Raw genomic sequence first — 20,328 nt, 5'->3', positions numbered from 1 at the left:
AAGTCGCATCTGAGTGGTGTGGTTTAAATGCCTCTGTCCTTAACACCAACCACAGTGCTGTCCCAGAGCCTTTCAGACCACTTCAGATTGGGCTCCCACCCCCTTGTGCCCAGGGAAGGGTTTGGGGACAGTTTGTCAAATGATGGAAGGACTCAGCCTGCAGATGGCTTCCCTGGGGCAGTGTCGGGCGAGGGGGGCGGTTCGGGGGAGAGGTACCATTATTCACACTGTTTGCACCCGTGTGTCCCTTCTCACCACCTCTCCCCGGGTGCCTGACCTCCCTTCTGCTCTGCTGTAGGTTCCGAGTGGTGAGCTGAAGCTCCCAAATCCAAGAAATCTCAGTTCATTGATGCTGTTCCTGAAGCCGGGGTCAGCAGTGGCCTAGAGGAGCACACCTGGGTGTGTGCATTAGACAAACCTGTATTTGAATCCCACCTCTCAGTTTCTGGCAGGAGAATTACTTAGCTTCTCTGTACCTTGATTTCTTGATCTAAAAAGATAAAAGGGTGCCTGGGTAGCTCAGTTGGTTGGGCGACCGACTCTTGATTTCGGGGAGTCATGATCTTGGGGTTGTGAGATTGAATCCCACATTGGGCTCTTCGCTCAGTGCAAAGTCTGTTTGAGATTGTCTCTCTCCCTCTGCCCCTCTCCCACTCACGTGTGCTGTCTCTCTCTAAATGAATAAGTAAAATCTTAAAAAAATCAGGCACAGTAACGAGAGACTATGTCAACGTGTCATAGTTGCTATGGCAACTATGTGTTGCTACCATTAGGTGTCCATCAAATGTTAGTTAATATTAGCAGTGTTCTGGACACCCCAGATAGGCTGAAGCTGGGAAAATAATTCTAGGCCAGGAAGTCTGAACTGTTAACTGTAGCTAAAGATAAAAAACAAAAACCAGGGCAGAACTGTGATCAGCAGTTAAAGATAAAGGAAAGTGGTCCTCAAGCAAAGGTGATACTGGTTGATGGCCAAAGAGAAACATTACAGTAACGCAGGGAAATTCTAGGGGAATGCTGGCCCAGATGGAGGAGGGGATAGGGGTTACCAACTCTGGTGTTCCTTATGTAGGGCTACTGCAGAAACCAGCCTCATCTGGAGAGGTCTTTGCACTGATGTGGACAAAGGGGGTGGGGAGCTCCAGGGCAGGATGCAGCAACCTCCCTCCCCAGTGTTCTTGACTCATGCCTGTAGTGACCCAGCCCAGCAGAACAAGAGTTGGTGTATTCTGCTTGGGAAAGCTGACATTCCAGAAAGACTCTGCAGGAAATGTTTTCCCTAGTGAAAGTTTTGGCACATGGAGGGTGAGTGCTTTGGAAAGGACATGTGTGAAGCTGAGTGTCTTCCCTGACCCAGGGCTTCCACCAAACGTTTACAAAGCAAGTCTAGTTCTTATCTGATTTGTCAGTTTTGTGGCATTGGCTCCAATCCCATTCATTTTCTCCCCAAAACCACAGGGATAAAGAGCTCCTCCTTCAACTAGTAACCCTCATATGTCACAAGAGCAGACCTCGGTGACACCCTCCCAACCTCAGGAGAATCCCAGGCGTCAAGCCAGCCCAGAAAGTCATGATTTATGTGAAGCCAGTGCTGGCCTGCGAGTCAATGGGCAAAGGGAGAGGGACCATCCACACAGTGAGAACCCCGTCCTGAGGCCAGCTCTGGGTGGGGCCAGCATAGGGCAGAACTTGAGGGGGGAAACAGGAGGGAAATGGAGTAGTCTAGAGCAGCGGTCCCCAGGGCATGGAGCCTGGATCCCCGTGGTTCAAGAGAGCTCGGATGTTAGAAAAGATGTATATCTCATGCATAAAAAACTCTGGGGATTTCAAGGGTAAATACATCATGTGTGAATTAAAGCAGATTGAAAGAAAAACATCAAGTCACTCACAGTGAGGCGGCACAGAGACACAGCTAACAATTAGGAGAGAGATGAACATGACCACAGTTTGGGGACCCAAGCCAGGGGTATTGAGCCGAGGCCGAGAGAAGGCAGGGTGTGGCTAGAGGCAGCAGTGGTGTGTCAGCAGAGGTCTCTGGGCTGGCCAGCAGAGGCCTGTATTGGACAAGATCACCTGAGAAGCAGGAGGATTTTCACAGGACAAAGGCCTGAGAGAAAATAGGGAAGGAGCTGGGTGAAGCTGGAGGAGGCTTGGGGTCTGGGTGAAGGAGAGAAGGTGGGCAGGTTGGGTGGGAGTGTCTAAGGCAGGCTCCCCTGGTGTCTTTAGGGAGAACAAGGCTGTGGATCTCCCCTTCTTGTCCCCTCCACACTTAGTCACAGGGGAACAGCCCGTTAAGAAGCTTGGGTGGATGTGGGCATGGATTTGAGAGTGTGGTGGGGCTCTTAGCTGTCTAGAGGTCTAGAACCATGGACTCAGAGAGAGGTTTAGGCTGCCCCTCCTCTTGGGCTCTGTGAGGATGAAAGAGGCTTAGCCGGCGTTAGGTGAGCGTTGTTTTATCAGTTGCCTCGGCTGATAGTTTAGTAAGCTTGATTCTAGCTTCATCAGGGTACTATTTTCAGTCTTCCGAATTAATTTTCTTTTTTATGGCCAAAGTTCCAGATTAATCCCTCATTTCCTGATGTTATAAACCAGAAATACCTGAAATAGGAGGCTTGGGCCAGCAACCCTGGGGTCAAGGCGAGGTTCCCTTGGAGGGCTGGTGCCCAGTTACTCAGAGGCCACCCCAGTCCTGGGGCCACCTGGGAGTTTCCAGATGATGACATCTGAAGCTTCTGGCTTCTGGCCAAGGCCTGCTCCTGCGTGGATCGGCCACCACAGCTCGTCCCTCATGCCATTTCCACCCTGGCTTGCACCCACTCTAATTCATCAGACTCCAGACTGCCTTGTTAGTGTTCAGGTTAATCCTTTTCTGGTGCCCCTCGAAGAAATGTCACCTCTTTTTTTTTTTTTTTTTTTTTTAAGATTTTATTTATTTATTTGTCAGAGAGAGAGCGAGAGTGAGCACAGGCAGACAGATTGGAAGGCAGAGTCAGAGGGAGAAGCAGGCTCCCCGCGGAACAAGAAGCCCGACGTGGGACTCGATCCCAGGACGCTGGGATCATGACCTGAGCTGAAGGCAGCTGCTTAACCAAATGAGCTACCCAGGCGTCCCGAAATGTCACCTCTTTAACCTGGCTTTTACGTGACCCCAAACTACTCTTCAAGCCCTCTCTCTCCCTAATCTTCTTCATTCTCTAAGGGATTAAGAGCACGGATTCCGGGGATGCTGGATTGACTCAGTCAGCTGAGCTGCCAACTCTTGATTTGAGCTCAGGTCTTGATCTCAGGGTTGTGAGTTCAAGCCCTGCCTTGGGCTCCATGCCCTGCATTGGGTGCCCTGCATGGAGCCTGCCTAAAAACAAAACAAAACAAAAAAAACAAAACCATGGACTCTAGAGCCACTGACTGAGTGCCCTTAGAAAGGTTTCTTCACCTCTCTCTGCCTCAGTTTCACCATCTATAAAGAGAACATGGTAATAGTACCTGTCTCCTAGGATTGTCATCATGATTAAGAGACTTAACACACTGACTCATTTAGAGCAGGGCCTTGTGTGACAGTGGTGTTTGCTAGCTAGGCATGCCTGAGTAATTTCTGCATGCCTGGGCTTGCCTGCTCTCATAACTCCCCATAGTCAGTCTTACTCCTTCAGTGCCCGCTATCCACTTTTTTGAAATCCTTTGTGAAACCCTCCTTGGCCTCCCAACCTGCTTGGGTGGCCTCTCTGCTGCGTCTGCCCTTGGAGGCTGGTGATTGCCATTGTTGCTGCAATGGAGTTTTCTGGAAGGCGGGCTCCGCTGTTAATCACCTCTGTGTCCTTCATTGCTCTTTGTGTGGGAGGTGGGCCGGAGTAGGGCTTGGAAGTCACACGGATGTCCATCTGAAGCCTGGCCCTGCCATTTACTGGCTGAGTGGCCCTGAGCCAGTAGCCACCTCCAGTGCCTCTACTTCTCCCCCGGCCCAGTGGGAATCATATATGGAACCAAACTTTGGGGCTGTCACAGAGCGTCACTAAGGTGGCTCATGAGGAGCGTATAGGCTGGCCCATGGGGGTGTCAGGAAATAGCAGGTGTCATTAGTGACAAAAAGTGTTTGTGGAATGAAGGAGAAATTGGTGTGGGAACTGGTTGCCAACCCCTCCTATCTTCCTCCTTTCTAGGGCACAGCCAGACCCATGGTCCCTCCCTTTCAGGGCGTGCTCCAGCCAGAGCCAACCTCCCGCCTCCTTCTGCAGATGACCCTCATTCCTTAAAAACTGACTTTCCTGTTTCATCCGATTCAAAGGTAAATCTGGGAATACCACCTTCCTCCCCCAACCCCCAGCTTGTGGCTCCCACTCAAAAATGCAATGTGCTGGGGCTCCTGGCTGGCTCAGTCAGGAGAGCTTACGGCTCTTGATCTTGGGATCATGAGTTCGAGCCCTACGTTGGGTATAGAGATGACATAAATGAATAAAATGGGAAGGAAAAAAAAAGACCAAAATGGGGGCTAGGGGTTAAGGGGATAGGGAGAAAGGAATTACTCCAAGCTTCCAAGACTAAACGCAGGCTATCAATGCAGCTAGGGCCTGGGGCCCTGGGAGTGGGGATGCCCTTTACAAGAATACGTGTTTTTAAGTGTGCTTTTCCATTCTTTGTGTTTGATGGGAACTGATACATGATATCTTTCTCCCCACAAAACATATTGGTTACATGTATACTAAGTCATTTGCTTACAAATCACCTCTCTTCTAACCCTTTCCCACCCGATACATGTCTGAATTATCCCGAATTTGCAGTGACTTGGGTCCAGGTATGTGACCTTTAGGGTCTTAGATACTTTTGCTTTTTTGGGCCTTTACTCTCCTTCATGAAAAAAAAAAAAGGATTATATTTTACAATTGCACTGCACAAAGATGAACCTAATCCAAGCTGTATTAAAAAATTAAAACAATTTCTTTGATTCTAAAAGTTCACTCTTATTCTTCTGGCTTTTAAAAAAATCAAAACATTTTTGTGGGCCTCTAAAAGTATCCTGGGCAGGGTGCCTAGCGGAAAAGCCAATGCTACATGGGTCTGGTTAATGAGACTCTTCCATAAAGGAGACAAGCACTTAAGCATGTTTTTGTTCTGTTTTTAAATACATAATTACTAATCTTGAAAGATAATTTACTAATTGGTGGACTGATCATGGTATAGTGTTAAGTGAAATCACCAGAAGACAAAACTATGTGTATGGCATGATCCTGATTTTAAAAAGAAATCCTGGGGTGCCTGGGTGGCTCAGTGGGTTAAGCCTCTGCCTTTGGCTCAGGTCATGGTCTCAGAGTCCTGGCATCGAGCCCCACATTAGGCTTTCTGTTTAGCAGGGAGCCTGCTTCCCTCTCTGTCTCTGTCTGCCTCTCTGCCTGTTTGTGATCTCTCTCTCTCTCTGTCAAATAAATAAATAAAATCTTTTTTTTAAATAAATAAAATCTTAAAAAAAAAAAAAGAAATCCTGTGATCTAATTTATAAGAAATACTTTAAACTGTCCTAGCAGTTCAGTGGATAATGGGATCGTGGATGGTATTCACCCTCTAATTTTCAAAAACTGTCTGTAAGAGCATAGATAACTTAAAAAAAGTTAAACCTCTGTACACCTATTTTTAAGAAGGTACGTGACTGAGGGAGAGCTGCTTTTCAGAGACTCACACAGAATTGCATTTGTTTGTGTGAACCTAGATCCTGCTTCCCAGCATGTATACCATGTGTAGGACCCGGGGCACCAGTTCAGCTGCTGACCAGCTGTGTGACCTCACCTTAGCTCTCTGACCCCCTTGGTTCTCACTTTTGTAAACTGGGGAAAAAGACAAAGCAAAAACCGTAGCCATGTGCCAGGAATATATATTCACATTTTAATTGATCTGCAGGATTACGCTCCAGAGTACTATGGTTATCTGCATTTTTGCTGCTCTGGAAACTAAGGTTCAGAGAGGTTAAGCTGCTTCCCCAAGGTCGCAGAGCCAGTTAGAGGCAGAGCTGGGATTTGAGCGGGCCCTATCCATGTCCTATAAAGGACCGTTTCTCCTCACTGGACAAGATGAACTCCCCCAACTCTTCAACTTTGATGAGCTAAGATTCCCTGAGGTAGTAGGGAAAAAATAGTTTTCATATTAATCCCATACTAATCTGCATCTCTTCTGTCTGCATTCCCAGGGTTTTAGTACCTCCATTCCTAAGCAGGAAACACTTGTGAGCCGAGCTGAAGACAGCCTTTTCTGGAGCGAGGCAGACGTGGTCCAGGCAACTGATAACTTCAACCAAAACCACAAAATCAGTGAGGGGACATTTGCTGACATCTACAAAGGGCAAAGGCATGGCACGCCATTTGTCTTCAAGAAGCTCAGAGAGGCGAGCACTTCTTGGTTTCAAGTAAGGGGAGGAAGCTCTACTGGCGAGCTTGGATTTTCATGTGTCATGGTCTTTTCCCACAGGTGGCCTACTCAGGTCCAGGATCAGTCGAAAAATTCTTCCAGGCAGAGGTACAAATTTGTCGCAGGTAATCCTCCCCTTTGGAAAATACTTTACTTAATGATGATGGCTAACCTTGATATAGTGCTTCCTGCGTGCCAGGCATGCCTTAAAATTCCATATGTAAAAATTCACTGAATCCTCATAAGAACCTTGTAACATTGCTGCTCCTATCAGCATTGCTTTGTACATGTGCAAATTGAGGCCCAGAGAGGTTAAGTGTCTTGTCCAAGATCGCACAGCTGGTAAGTAGCAGAGCTAGAATTTGAACTTAGGTTGGTCTGGCTTCATAGTCCATGCTTTTTCTATGAAGCCCCTATATTCATAGATTAGAATTATCAAATTCTCTTGGCTCACTTGGCCCAGCTCTTTCCTTCCATGGTGGAAGAAATCTGTTTCTATCCCGTTTTTTTAAGATGGTCAGAGATTTACTGTTTCCAACTCCAATGGCAAATCCATCTCAAAACGGTATTGCCCTAGAGTAGGACTTAGCAAATGATGCCCAGTGGGCCAGATCAGGCCATGCCTGTGTGTGTGTAGTCTGATTGCTAAGAATGGGGTCTCCATTATAATTATAAGAAGAAGATTTCATGATACGTGAAAAGGATATGAAATTCAGATTTCCATGTCCATGATAAAGTTTTACTGGAACACAGTTACACTTACCTCTGTCTTTTCTCTGGCTGTTTGTGTGGGATAGTGCACTGTCGAGTAGTTGCCGCAGAGACCATATTGGCCTACAAAGTCTAAGATATTTACTGTCTAGCCTTTGGCAGAGACTTTTTTTTTTTAAATTTATTTCTTTATTTTGAGAGAGAGCAGGGAGGGGAAGAGAGAAAGGGAGATAGAGTCTCCAGCAGACTCTGAGTGGAGCGAGATCACTACCGAAGGGGAAACTAGAGTCTGATATTCAACTGACTGTGCCACCTAGGCACCCCGACAGAGAAATTTTGAGCCATAAAGTCCTGAGCAATAAAGATTTTCAAAAGCCCTCCTCAAACCTGCTCATTTTACAGATGGGGAAACTGAGGTTGAGAAGGGAAGTGAGCCTGCCTGTCCCGGAGCTGGCAGGGGACTGGCAGAAAGAACGGGAAGGACGTGGGGAGACTTGTTCTGGCTCTGCCATCACTGACTGATGAATTTAACAAAAGCCTGTCCGGCACCTGTCAGGCGCTGGACACCCGCTGTCATTCAACCTTGGCAAGTTGCTCTCTGCTAACATGCAGCCTTGGGCGAGGAATGTGTGATTAGTGTAGAGTGTCTTAAGAGTTAAAGAAAATAATAAATAAGGAAAAAAAAGTCACCTGTTTTCCGTAGTACCTATAAATGACTACTTCTGTGTTAGTATTTCAATATATTTTCTTTAATCTTTTCTCTATTTGTACCTGTGTATGAATAAGCACACACATATTTAATCAAAAAATTAAAGTATAATTCCCCTTTCCATTTTTGCAAAGTACTTCCCTGAGATGACAGACATCCCATTTATTGACTGGGCAGCTGTGGGTTGCCAAGGCCTTTTTTGGTCTTAGGGGAAGATACACAGTCCCTGCCTTGGGAATGTTTATGGTCCAGAAGAGATTGAGTGTAAATGACTCTCGTGAGTATGAAAAGTGCAGTATTATGGCCTGCGGGGAGTGGAGGAGGACAGGAGGGATTGGCCAGGAGTCCATTATAATAGTCCTGCGGAGCACCCATCAGGCTCTGACTCAGGGTGGAGGAGGGGTAAATGAAGGGGACAGTTGGAAAACTGTTTATGACCATGAATGCTGACCATTTAGGTGGGGAGGTAAGGAGGTTTCCAGGAAACTGCATGGAGACTGCATAGGTGATTTTTTGGGATTTATTATCCCAAATAACTGGGCACAGAGTGGGTTTGGGACCTGTTGAGTTGAAGTTTTTCACCTGAGCATCAGAATGCAAACAGACATTCAGTTCTAGAGCTTAGGAAGGGGCTGCAATGAGAGATTTTGGGGAGCATTCCCCATAGAGGTGGGAGATACCTGGAGACATAGCTGATCAAACAAGATGATGAGCTGAGCCGGGGGTATTGAGCTTTCAGAGGAAGGCAAAGGAGGAGAGTCTTGGTGAAAAAAGCCAGGGGAAAGCAGTCAGAGAGGTAGGAAGAGAGTCAGGAGGGAACAGTGACTCAGAACCTAGGAGAAGAGGATTTCAGGGAAGAACCCAGTCCTGGGAGTCCCAGCAGCCCTGCGATCTGAACCTGCCTTCCCTGCATGCTGGTCATGACCGTGAGCAAGTTCCTTAACCTCTAAGCCTCTGTTTCTAGAAGATGGGCTGGTTTGGGTGTTCTGTGCAGCAGAGCACTGAGGTAGGGTAGGCCTGAGCTCCTTGACTTCACGCTTGTTGAAGGTAAGCAGCTTTAATCTCTCTACCCTGGTACTGGGTCTTCAGGGATCAGAGCATTTGGTATCTGGGAATTCACTGGTGACCTCATGGGTAGAGGGGGCAGAAGAGGGGTGGGAGGTGAGGAATTAGAGCAGTCTGTTTATTCTTTCTGACTCCTCACCTCTGCACTAATATGTGATTTCAGATGTTGCCACCCCAACGTCTTACCTTTGCTGGGCTTCTGCACTGGAAATCAGCTTTGCAGCCTGATCTACCCGTACATGGCAAATGGCTCTTTACAGGACAGACTTCAGGGTCAGGTAAGGGGCTGGGTCATGGTCAGAGAACAGGACCAGATAGCATCCAGTTAGGGACTCAAAGTTTAAGGACTTCCAGAGGGGAGAGGGGACATCTAGAGAGAAGTTAGGATGGAATAGATAAGATCTGGCTAAACATCTTCATATAAAAACCTATGAAAAAATTATTTGACGAGAGCAAGACAAAGGTATCCCATAGTACTAATTTTATTTAACATTGTTCTGGGGGTGATAGTCAAGGCAATAGGACAAGAAAAGTAATTAAAAGATACAGAGTATGGAAAAGTAGAAGCAAATTTTTATTTGCTAAAAATGCTATTCTATTATATAGCTATTTGCTTGTGTCCTTATGGGCTATCTCTGGAGAGATAAAAAAAACTGGTACCTTGGCTGCCTCTGAGGAAGTGAACTAGGTAGCTAGGGCGTGGGAAAGGAGAGGAATTTTTATTCTATGCCCTTTAGTACGTTTTGCATGTTACAGCATGTGAGCATAATACCAATTAAAACTACAGTTTTTAGGGGCGCCTGGGTGGCTCAGTGGGTTGGGCTGCTGCCTTCGGCTCGCGTCATGGTCTCGTCCTGGGATCGAGTTCCGCATCGGGCTCTCTGCTCGGCGGGGAGCCTGCTTCCCTCTCTCTCTCAGCCTGCCTCTCCATCTACTTGTGATTTCTCTCTGTCAAATAAATAAATAAAATCTTTGGGAAAAAAAAACTACAATTTTTAAAAAGATTTTATTTATTTATTTGACAGAGAGATCACAAGGAGGCAGGGTGTAGAGTGGGGGTGGGGGGTGGGGAAAGGAGGCTCCCTGCCTTGATCCCAGGACCCTGAGATCATGACCTGAGCTGGCAGAGGCTTTAACCCACTAAGCCACCCAGGAGCCCCTAAAACTACAATTTTAAAAACAATCTCCTTCCCATAAAATCCTCAAATAGGAGGAAGATTTATTCTACAAGAGAATTACTGCTTCCCTTAACAGAGACCAGACAAAACAGTTATTCATGGTATAATAATGATTTTTAGGTTTGCTACACGCTTGCTGTGTGCAAAACACCACGATAAAGGTTTTACACTTGTCCCCTTCAGGCCTAGCTACAACTCAAGAGGTATCCCCCCGTTTTCCAAAAAAGGAGTTTCTGGCGTAGAGAGGCAAAGCAACCTGCCCAAAGGAACACAGCTGACAGGTGTCAGGGCTGGAATTTAAACAGGGTTCATGTGGCTGTAAATTCCAGAGTTTTTGAGAAGGAATCTATGAGCAAGGCCAGCCCTCAGAGGATGTGGGACCTATGATGGGGCTTAAAAAATAAGTAGTGATTGAGCCTGGAGTTTCAGTCCTAGAACAACAGTGCCTGGGGGATGGCGAGGGTTTTAGCTCACCCTGTAATCCCCACCAGCCCCCAGGAAGTCTCCCCAAATACACATAAAATTGCCATTAGGCCCATGTGCTTAGTGTGCTAACACAAGCTCCTCATCCCCTCTCCCAGGAGCCCCCTCCTAGAGGAAAATTCCAGACCTGCCACTGTATAGTCGTGATAAAAACAGCTGCAGGTTACTGAGCACCCACTGTGTGGCGGGCACCATACTAGGTGTGTACCGTATACTCATATACCATATACCCCCTACCATATTGTCCTCTGAGTCCTTAGAGCAACCCTAGAGAGGCATGGGGTTAACACTTCCATTTTATAGCTAAAGCAGAAATCAAGGCTCAGGGACATTGAGCGTCTTTCCCAGAGTCACACAGCTAATGTGTGTCTGAGCTGGGATTTACATCGAGGTCTCCTGATGTCAGAATGGTACCCTGCCAGTACACCATGCTGGTTGAGCCCCCTCACAGAGGATGGGATGGTCTGGAGGAGAGACGGGAGCTGGGAGCTAATTGGGACTTGGAAAAGGCAGAGGTGTGACTGATTCTCTCCCTCTTTTTCTTTAACTTAGGGAGGCACGGACGCCCTCCTCTGGCCCCAGCGCACCAGCATCTGCTCTGGGCTGCTTCGTGCTGTGGGGCACCTGCACAGCTTGGAGATCATCCATGGCAATGTCAAGAGGTGGGGGAGGGGGTCTCTCAGGACCCTGCCCAGGGCCTGCACTGCGGGGGTCCAGCCACACACATTCCTGCGCCCCTTCCTCTCCCTTGGTCTCTCTTGCCCTTGGATGGCTACTCCCACCCCACCTCTCCTGGGTCTCTTCTATCTTTCTTTGTTATTCCCTCAAACCTCCGGGTTTCTGCTGTCCCTACACACTGCCTCCCTGTCACCGTGCTTGCCTTTTTGAGCTGGTGTTTTCCCAGCGCATACCCCACATCCCTGATGCCTTTTACTTCCAACCCAGCAGCTGGTCTGGACCTGATCCTGGAGCTTTGGGCCAAGGCCCCTAGGATTTTGAGCTCCTCACTCAGCATCTTCCTGGACACCCACCCCCTGCTTATGTATCTGTTGGTAAAAGCAATTCATGTCAGGGAAGCTTCCTGCAGGGTAGGTGTGCAACCCAGTATCTTAGCACCATGCTCCCTGGGACATGAGGACAACAAGAGTCCTGTCTGGGGACTGGCAGCATGGAGAGACTCCAGAAAATACCAGAAAATCTGGCATAACTGACCTTGAAACCATAGAACTCATACTTCCTCCAAGTTTTCCATTTGGCTAGTGGAAGCCTTGTCCTTTTTTCCTCCCTGATTCTTGCTTGATTACACAGACAATTGTAATAGCAAGAAAGGAAATGAAAGGGTGAGAGGGTGAGAGGTCATTCTGGCCCTGGTGTCCTGACTTCTTCAACCATTGCCCACACAGAAGTCCTAACCCTAAGGGGGCACTGTGTCTGCTTACCAATTCATGTTTTCTTTCTTACCCTTTTATTTAAACAAGGCAAATCTTTCCTCATGTGGCATGCCATCATTTTTAGTGACTTCTTAGTTTTCTGTTGAAGGGATTGGCCCATAATTTACTTAACTACACCTAATAGTGGATATTGGAATTGAAGCCTGTTTTTTTTTTTTAAGATTTATTTATTTTGTGGGGGGGGGAGGGGCAGAGGGAGAGGGAGAGAGAATCCCAAGAGCGTGGAGCCCAGTGGGGGGTTCAATCCCACAACCCTGAGATCATGACCTGAGCTGAAACCAAGAGTCAGACGCTTAACCGACTGTGCCACCCAGGCACCCCTGATGTCTATTTTTTAAACAACTGTTTAGGGTTAGTTTGATTATTTTTATCCATGTAATTTGTTTTCTTGTTTGTTTGTTTTTCCCTTTGAAGTAGCTTCTGAGAGTGTTGACTCCCACAGGTCCAAGAATGTTTTTATTGTTCTTCATAATCCCATGATCTGGGCAGGACCCATCACAAGGGATCGTGGCATTTAGACTCAAGTCAGTCAGGCCAGAGCCAGGGCTCACAACAGTGTCAGAGGGGCTCAAGCCTGCATAGCCCACGGTTTAGGCAAGCTGAGTTTGATGAGGGTTTGACATCTGTGGAGATCAGGGGGGCCGTACCTCGCTGACCACCCCAAAGGCCATTCCTGGGACAGCACAACTAATCTTGGCTCCGTCCTCCTTTGCTGGTGGAAGTGCGTTTCCACCCCCTTGCCTCACCGGGACCAGCTCAGAAAATCCAGGCAGAGGGTCTAAAGTGACTCTTAACTTGCCAGGGCCACTGCTGCTAATTGTGAAGTTGTTCTCTGAAAGGGTCTCCATGGCAATCTCTTCCTGTCCAGCTCCAAGTGAGAAAGTTCTCTCTGCTTTCTTTTCCACAGCTCCAATGTTTTGCTAGACCAAACCTTCACCCCCAAGCTGGCTCATCCAATGGCTCACCTGTGTCCTGACAACAAAAGGTCAAGATACACCATGATGAAGACTCATCTTTTCCAGGCCTCAGCTGCGTATCTGCCGGAAGATTTCATCAGGGTGGGGCAGCTGACAAAACGAGTAGACATCTTCAGCTGTGGAATCGTAAGAGCTCCCTTCTCCGCCTGGCCTTGGGCCTGTCCTCATTTGTCCTTCCAACAGCTCCTTTGTAAGCAGAAGATATAATAGAGCTCCCTAGATATAGTCCATCGAAGTAAAGTAAGAGCTGGCAAACTATGGCCTGGGGCGTATTTTGTGCAGCCTGTAGCTAAGAATAGTACATTTATAAAAGATGCTAATAAAAGATGCCACCCTGGGTGGCTCAGTCGGTTAAGTGTCTGGTGTCAGCTCAGGTCATGATCTTGGGGTCCTGGGATTGAGCCCCATGTGGGGCTCCCTGCTCATTGGGGAGTCTGCGTCTCCCTCTCCCTCTGCCCCTGCCCCCTGCTTGTGCTCTCTCTCAAATAAATAAATGAAATCTTAAAAAAAAAAAAAGCATATGACAGAAATTTGGTTTGTGGCCCACAAAGCCTAAAATACTTACAGTCTAGCTCTGTTACAGAAAAAATTTGCCAGCCCTTGAAGTATTGTTACTCATGAGTGTCCAGCTTCTGTGAGGCTCTTTCCCAGCCAGCCAGCCATCTAACGGTCTATACTGTTGACTCACATTGTCCATCCATCTGTCCAGTCATCCATTCAACTGTCCCTCCAATATCCATCCATTCAACAGTCACCTATCCATTTAGTATCCACTTGTGCATCCTTCCTCCCTCCTCACACCACCATCCTGTCTGTCATCACTGTGTGCCAGGCACTGGGAATAAAAACGTTAACTCAAACACAGCCCTTCCCTCAGGAGTTCATGGTCTGAATATAGCAGTCTCCAAAGTAGATTTCTGTGGAACACCCTTGAGGTCTCTGTAGGTTTGATGTATTTAAAGGGTTTCGAGGCCAAAGAGGTATGACCAATGCTGGGTTAAGCAGAGTCATGCAGATTTCTTTACCATAAAATTAATCAGAGACTTTAATATGGTAATGAGCCTTTAATCTAATTTAGTTGTGAATTCACCATAGCTGGGCAAATGGTATGCAGCATTTCGCAAAATCATTTGACTGTGGAACCTTGTTTCCTCAGTCTCTCTCCATACCAGTGTCCCATGGAACCAAGTCTGGGAAATGCTGGCTGAGGAAAGTGACAGTCTCTGGTTGGCCTTTGTCAGGAGCAAACAGCTGCCTCTCAGACTGTGACTTCTCTCTCCTCTCTAGCCTCGAACTCTGTGCATCCTCCTTCTCTGTCCCATCTCTTGTCTATCCACCTCTCCCACTCGTGCCCTCCCTGAGCCACCTTCTGCTCTGATCCTGACCTCTAGATGCCAGATTCTGCTTCGTCCTATCTCCCGTGGGCTCTTCCGGTTTCCTTGCCCCCATCAACTCCACTGTGAGTGGCTCAGTGGAGCTCAGTGGGGCCATCCAAGGCTCTTGCTCCCCTAAAAACCAGCAGGACTGACCCCTGAGGCTGCCAGGCAATCCAGGGTAGAGTGTGAGAGTGTGGGTTTGAGTCCCAGCTTAGTTACTTTCAACTGTGTGACCCTGGGTACCTGACCTGTAACTCTGGGTCTGTTTTGTCCTCTGTGAAAGGGGTTAGTGACAAATATGGAGACTAATACAATAATGCAAATAGTTAGCAGGTACCCTGCACTTTATTATTGTGGTGGTAGTTGGTATTCCTACTTTCACACCCTCATTTCTGATCTTTGTTTACCCCTCCTTTTTTTTTTTTTTTTTAAGAGAGAGAGTGTGAGTGGGCAGAGGGAGAGGAGAGGGAGAATCCCAAGAAGATTCTGTGCTGAGTGCTGAGCCCTGAGCCCAATGTGGGTGGACTCCATTACACACCCCTGAAATCATGACCCGAGCTGAAATCAAGAGTCAGACGCTCAACCAGCTGAGCCATCCAGGCGCCTCAACCCTTGACTTTTTAATTCAGCTGTTGATGCAACAATTTTTAAAATTAGTTTATGCATTCTGTGCCCACTGGCTCCCTTCCCCTCTTTTTTTCTCAGCTCTGCCACTAACTGACAGTATGATTCTGAACTCTCATCCTTCCGGTTGGGAACACTGCATTTCTCAGTGTTCTTGTTGTTGTTTTTGTTTTGTGAGCATTAAATGTCCTCTCTAAAAGGTTCAGCACAGAGCCTGCCTGTGGAAGAGGCAGAAGGGAATGTCTGTGTATTCATTACCCCTTGTTCTTCCTCCCTTCCGGGCAGGAGCTGGTTGGGGAATCCCTTTTCAGCTTGCTCCCGTTCATGCGCAGCAAGGTGCTCTCTGCTGCCCCCTGCTGGCCACTGCCGGTCTAACTAACCCATCAGGTCCTCTGAGGACGGAGGATTTCTTGGCAGCAAAAGTGACTATTCCGACTTGCTTGGAGGGAGGTTGTGGGAGAGAGATTTGAAATTCAGGGTGGGGTACTCACTTCCTTATATTCACAACCAGCAGATCACCATTTACCAGGTAGGAATGCAGCCTGCTCAGATTTTAGCCCTTTAGTGATTAGGGAAGAGAGTCAGAATTTGAGCCCAGGAAGGCCTGACTGTAGAGAGCCCTTAACCACTATGGTCTGCTGAGAATTTCTGTTCAAAGCAGCTTTCCCCTTTATGAAGACACACATCATGGTTTGTCAGTGTTGTGGTGTCTCACACTGGTGTAGAGCTCTGCTCCTTCTGTGAGTGGGTGAATTAATGAACAGGTCATGTTAATAAAGGCCTAGGATGAAACATGCTCTAAAGTCATGTTTAAACATCTAAATGTCACTGAGACTTTCTGTGTAGAATAGACTTATGTACATGGATTCCTCCTTTCCTGCAACTGACATAGCAATGTTTGCTTACCGTTTCTGATGGGTTTTTAAATGAAATGATCTTTAAAATATAGTGTGTGTGTGTAGATACATGTATATATGCAAAAACGTGTGTGTATAATACACATTTATATATAAGTATATAGTATATGTATGTAAATATACATATTTACACATGCATTATTTATATATACATACGTATTTTAATATAAATATACAGTATACATATATAAACATATACATTATGTATTTATATGGCTACACATATACATATAAAACTGATGGTAATATGCACACGTTTGGTTTCCATCCTCCCTGACTTGCTGTTCATTCAAAACTTCTATTAGCAAAAAAAAAAAAAAACAAAAAACTTCTATTAGCAGCTGGGTGATATGTTTAGTTGGAGGAGGTATTTAGTAATATTCCAATTGTGTTTATACTGGCAAATGGCAGAGTAGGGCCTGGAGCTCCCCGTCTTTGTTACTAAGAAGAGTCATTGCTCTTGGCCTCTATCTCTAGCCTGAACTTTTGCTTGAGTGTCTGAACCATGCTAACTGCATATTCTCTCCAGGTGCTAGCTGAGGTCCTCACCGGCATCCCTGCAATGGATAACAACCGAAGCCCCGTTTACCTGGTAAGGGAACCAGTCACTTCTGGCTCACAGCTACTGGGGGTTTGGGGGGGGTTCTCAGGAGGGCAAGAACCTCCACAGTAACCATTTTACAGATGGTTATGAGGTCTCAGTCTGCAGCTTGATTTGCAAAGTAACCTTAACCTCTCCCCTCCCTTACCAACCAGCCCATGGTCACTTTTTCATGATAAGAGAACTTAGAATGTTTAGGGGAAACCCGTTTCTTCACTCTATGCATCTGGCAGTGATGTAGGATTTGTCTTGAATTCGGTAAAAGTCAGTCCTCTTAAGCAGGTTCCTGTAATAAAAGCAATAGTTTTCATTGCCTGAGCCGAAGGCAGAGGCCTTAACCCACTGAGCCACCCAGGCGCCCCTTCTGCTTGAGGTGAATTTCCTAACAGTTCTCTGGGTCTCCCTGGATGAATGTTGCAGGAGAAGAAGTCTTTTGAGATACTTACGTGAAATTTTCCAGAAGTTGTTTTTGTTAATGTTTTCTAAAAATGTGGAGGAAGGGACACCTGGCTGGCTCAGTCAGTGGAGCATGTGACTCTTGATCCTGGGTCGTGAGTTCAAGCCCCAGGTTGGGCGTAGAGTTTACTTTAAAAAAATGTGGAGAATATAATCTTTTTAAAAATCTTAATTAAAAAAATTAAGATTGAGCATGCTTTTAAGATTCAAATCAGAGGTGAAACCTACTAGCACCTAATGTGGCCCATGGTAGGAGGAAGTAGGCCTCTCTTCCACCCTCGGGGGAGCGTTTGTGGCCACAGTGTTTAACAAAGGTCATTGGGGGGTTTCCATCAAAATTCTACATGGGTGCACCTTCTGATGCAGTAATTTCACTTGTACAATGGGACACATACATACAAGAGAGAAAAGACAGACGGACACGGCCTTCTCATTATAGTGTTATTTATGTTAGTAAATAGCTGCAAACAAGTAAAATATCTGTCAGTTGGGAGGTGGTGAAAGAAATTACAGTATAATTACATACCATGATAATTCCATGAATTATTTGTAGGTAAGTTTATGATGTTTATAAGTAATAAGAATGAAGTGTATAATGTGATTAATTTTGACACATGTATATATCTGCGAAATTGTTACCAAGTCACATTCATGACCTGCCTCCTACCCCGGAAGTTATCTCTTCTCCTTGGTAATCCTCCCCTCCCACCCCTCCGATGCCTCCCTGCCACCCCCGGCCACTGATCTGCTTTCTGTCACTGCACAAAGTTCCACTCTCTGGACTTTCATAATAAATGAAATTAGAGAGAGCTGGCTCTTTTGGTGTCTGTATTTTTCCACTCAGCATGGTTATTCTGAGATATGTCCCATGCTCTTTGCATGAGTCCATAGTTCATTTCTTTTTGCTGAGTAATTTTCCAAGGCAGGGCTGTGCCACCGTGTGTCCATGCACCTGTTGATGGACATTTGGTGTGTCTCCGGTATACCCCTATATCTGCTAGGTACTTTTCTGTGTGGGTCTCACTATGGACATGTGCATTCATTTCTGTTGAGGTGTAAGTCACACTTGTGAGGTGTACAGAATGGTACACAGTTTGGAAAGTGTGGACAGTTATGTAACCAAGACCACTATAATCAAGATATGGAGTATTTTTAATCATTCCAGAAAATTCCCTTGGGCAAATTTATCCCTTCTCCCTGCTTCCTGATCTAATTTCTTAAAAAAAAAATTATTTATTTATTTGACAGAGAGTGAGTGCACACAAGCAGGGGGAGCAGCAGGCAGAGGGAGAAGGAGAAGGTTCCCCGCTGAGCAGAAAAGCCTGATGTGGGGGTCCATCCTAGGACCCTGGGATCATGACTGGAGCTGAAGGCAGATGCTTAATTGACTCAGCCACCCAGGCTCTCCTCCTGATCTAATTTCTGTCCATATAGTTCTTTTTTGGAGTACCAGGTAGATGGAATCTTAGAGTATATACCTGTTTTTTCAGGCTTCTTTCACTTTGTGTTGTGTTTTGAGATTCATCCTTGTTACTGTGCATTCCAGTCATTATTCCTTTTATTGTTGAGGAGTATTTCACTGTATGGATGTATGACCATTTGTTTATCCATCAGTTGTTGGACATTTGGGATGCTTCCAGGTTTTGGTCTTTCTGAATAAAGCTAACATAAATGTTCTTATTTTAAAAAATGAGAAAAACATGTATGTTCTGACAGGGAACTATTTCTAAGTGAAAAAAACAAGTTCAGAACAGTATATAGTTTAATCCCATCTTTGGTAATAAATAGATGGACAAATGAAAAAAGTTGTGTCCTATATTTTCTTGTTTTTAAATTGGGGATAATGATAGTACCTAAGAGGATTTAGTGAATGTTAAGGAGTACTAACCTAAAACAGGACCAGGGGTGCCTGGATGGCTCAATGGGTTAAAGCCCCTGCCTTCGGTTCAGGTCATGATCTCAGGGTCCTGGGATAGAGTCCCGCATCGAGCTCTCTGCTCAGCGGGGAGCCTGCTTCCTCCTCTCTCTGCCTCTCTGCCTACTTGTGATCTCTGTCTGTCAAAAAAAAAAAAAAAAAAAATCTAAAAAAATCCCAAACAAAACAGGACCAAAACCAGACTAGAACATAGTAAGAACTATATGTGTTAGCTATTACTATTATTACTGTTATTTGTTTGGTTTTTGGGGATATAAATTTCTGTTGTTTATTAACATATAATGTATTATTTGCCTTAGGGCTACATGTCTGTGAATCATCAATCAACAATTCACAGCTCTCACCATAGCACATACCCTCCCCAATGTCCATAACCCAGTCACCCTATCCCTACCTCCCCACCTCCCAGCAACCCTCAGTTTGTTTTGTGAGATAAAAATGTGGAACACTTCACAAATTTGCGTGTCATCCTTGTGCAGGGCCCATGCTAATCTTCTCTGTAGCCTTCCAGTTTTAGTATATGTGCTGCCAAAGTGAGCACTGTTATTTTTTTTTTAAAGGTTTTATTTATTTATTTGTCAGAGAGAGACAAAGCAGGGGGAGCGGCAGGCAGAGGAAGAAGCAGGCTCCCTGCTGAGCAAGGAGCCTGATGAACTTGATTCCAAGACCTTGGGATCATGACCTGAGCCAAAGGCAGACGCTTAACCGACTGAGCCACATATATACATATATATATATGTAACCAAAGTGATTATAGCTATAGACTTCTTAGCAGAAGGTCTTGGGTAACATAATCCGAACCATTAGTGGGTATTACCTTTGGTGAGTGAAAATAAGGAGATAATCTGTGTCCTTGGTTCAGAAAAACCACCCACACAGGGTAGCGGTACCATGCTCTCTCCTCCCCTTCCCTGGCCTCAGGCATAGCCAGTTTTTGAAAACCGTTTTTGTTATGGACAATTTCAAATATGCACAAAAGTAAAGAGAAGATTATAAGGAATCTCCATACATGCATCCCAACAGTTATCAACATTATTCTTATTTCTTCTGGAACCAAAAAACCTGTGTGTGTGTGTGTGTGTGTGTGTGTGTGTGTGTGTTTTAAAGCATGTGCCAGACATTATGTTTTTCTACCCATTAAATAATTTTCTTAATTCCTTAATATCACTTAAGGCCCATTCCATGTTTAAATTTCCCAAGTTGTCTCAAAAATTGCTTTTTAAATTTGGTTTGTTTGAAACTAACACAAAGTCTACATGTTACCATTAATTATATTTCTAATAAATATGTTTAAAAAATGAAAAAGGGGTGCCTGGGTGGCAGAGTCAGTTAAGCATATGACTCTTGGTTTCAGCTCAGGTCGGGATCTTGCCCCATGTTGGGATCCATATTCAGTGCAGACTCTGTTTGGGACTTTAAACACCAGGATACCCCATAGAAAAACATTTTTTTTT

General features: G+C 45.7%; 1 protein-coding gene and 1 non-coding gene across 3 annotated transcripts in view; one reads left to right on the top strand and one right to left on the bottom strand.

Annotated features, from left to right (window-relative positions):
• The window catches only part of IRAK2 (interleukin 1 receptor associated kinase 2), a 58,104-nt gene that overhangs the window by 28,049 nt on the left and 9,727 nt on the right, over positions 1 to 20,328 (top strand). For both annotated transcript variants that reach the window (XM_044253014.1, XM_044253013.1), the window contains 7 exons: positions 4,158 to 4,282; positions 6,173 to 6,367; positions 6,451 to 6,515; positions 9,039 to 9,153; positions 11,089 to 11,198; positions 12,895 to 13,090; positions 16,411 to 16,473. In XM_044253014.1, coding sequence (XP_044108949.1) covers positions 4,158 to 4,282; positions 6,173 to 6,367; positions 6,451 to 6,515; positions 9,039 to 9,153; positions 11,089 to 11,198; positions 12,895 to 13,090; positions 16,411 to 16,473 — 869 coding nt within the window. The remainder of the gene's footprint in view (positions 1 to 4,157; positions 4,283 to 6,172; positions 6,368 to 6,450; positions 6,516 to 9,038; positions 9,154 to 11,088; positions 11,199 to 12,894; positions 13,091 to 16,410; positions 16,474 to 20,328) is intronic.
• LOC122910960 lies at positions 19,309 to 19,415 on the bottom strand. Its single transcript, XR_006385311.1, has one exon. It is a non-coding gene; the product is annotated as a U6 spliceosomal RNA (small nuclear RNA).

Source organism: Neovison vison, chromosome 6, assembly GCF_020171115.1.
Source record: "Neovison vison isolate M4711 chromosome 6, ASM_NN_V1, whole genome shotgun sequence".
Taxonomy (NCBI): domain Eukaryota; kingdom Metazoa; phylum Chordata; class Mammalia; order Carnivora; family Mustelidae; genus Neogale; species Neogale vison.
The sequence above is the reverse complement of the archived record's forward strand: the minus strand, read 5'-3'. Positions and strand labels throughout refer to the sequence as shown.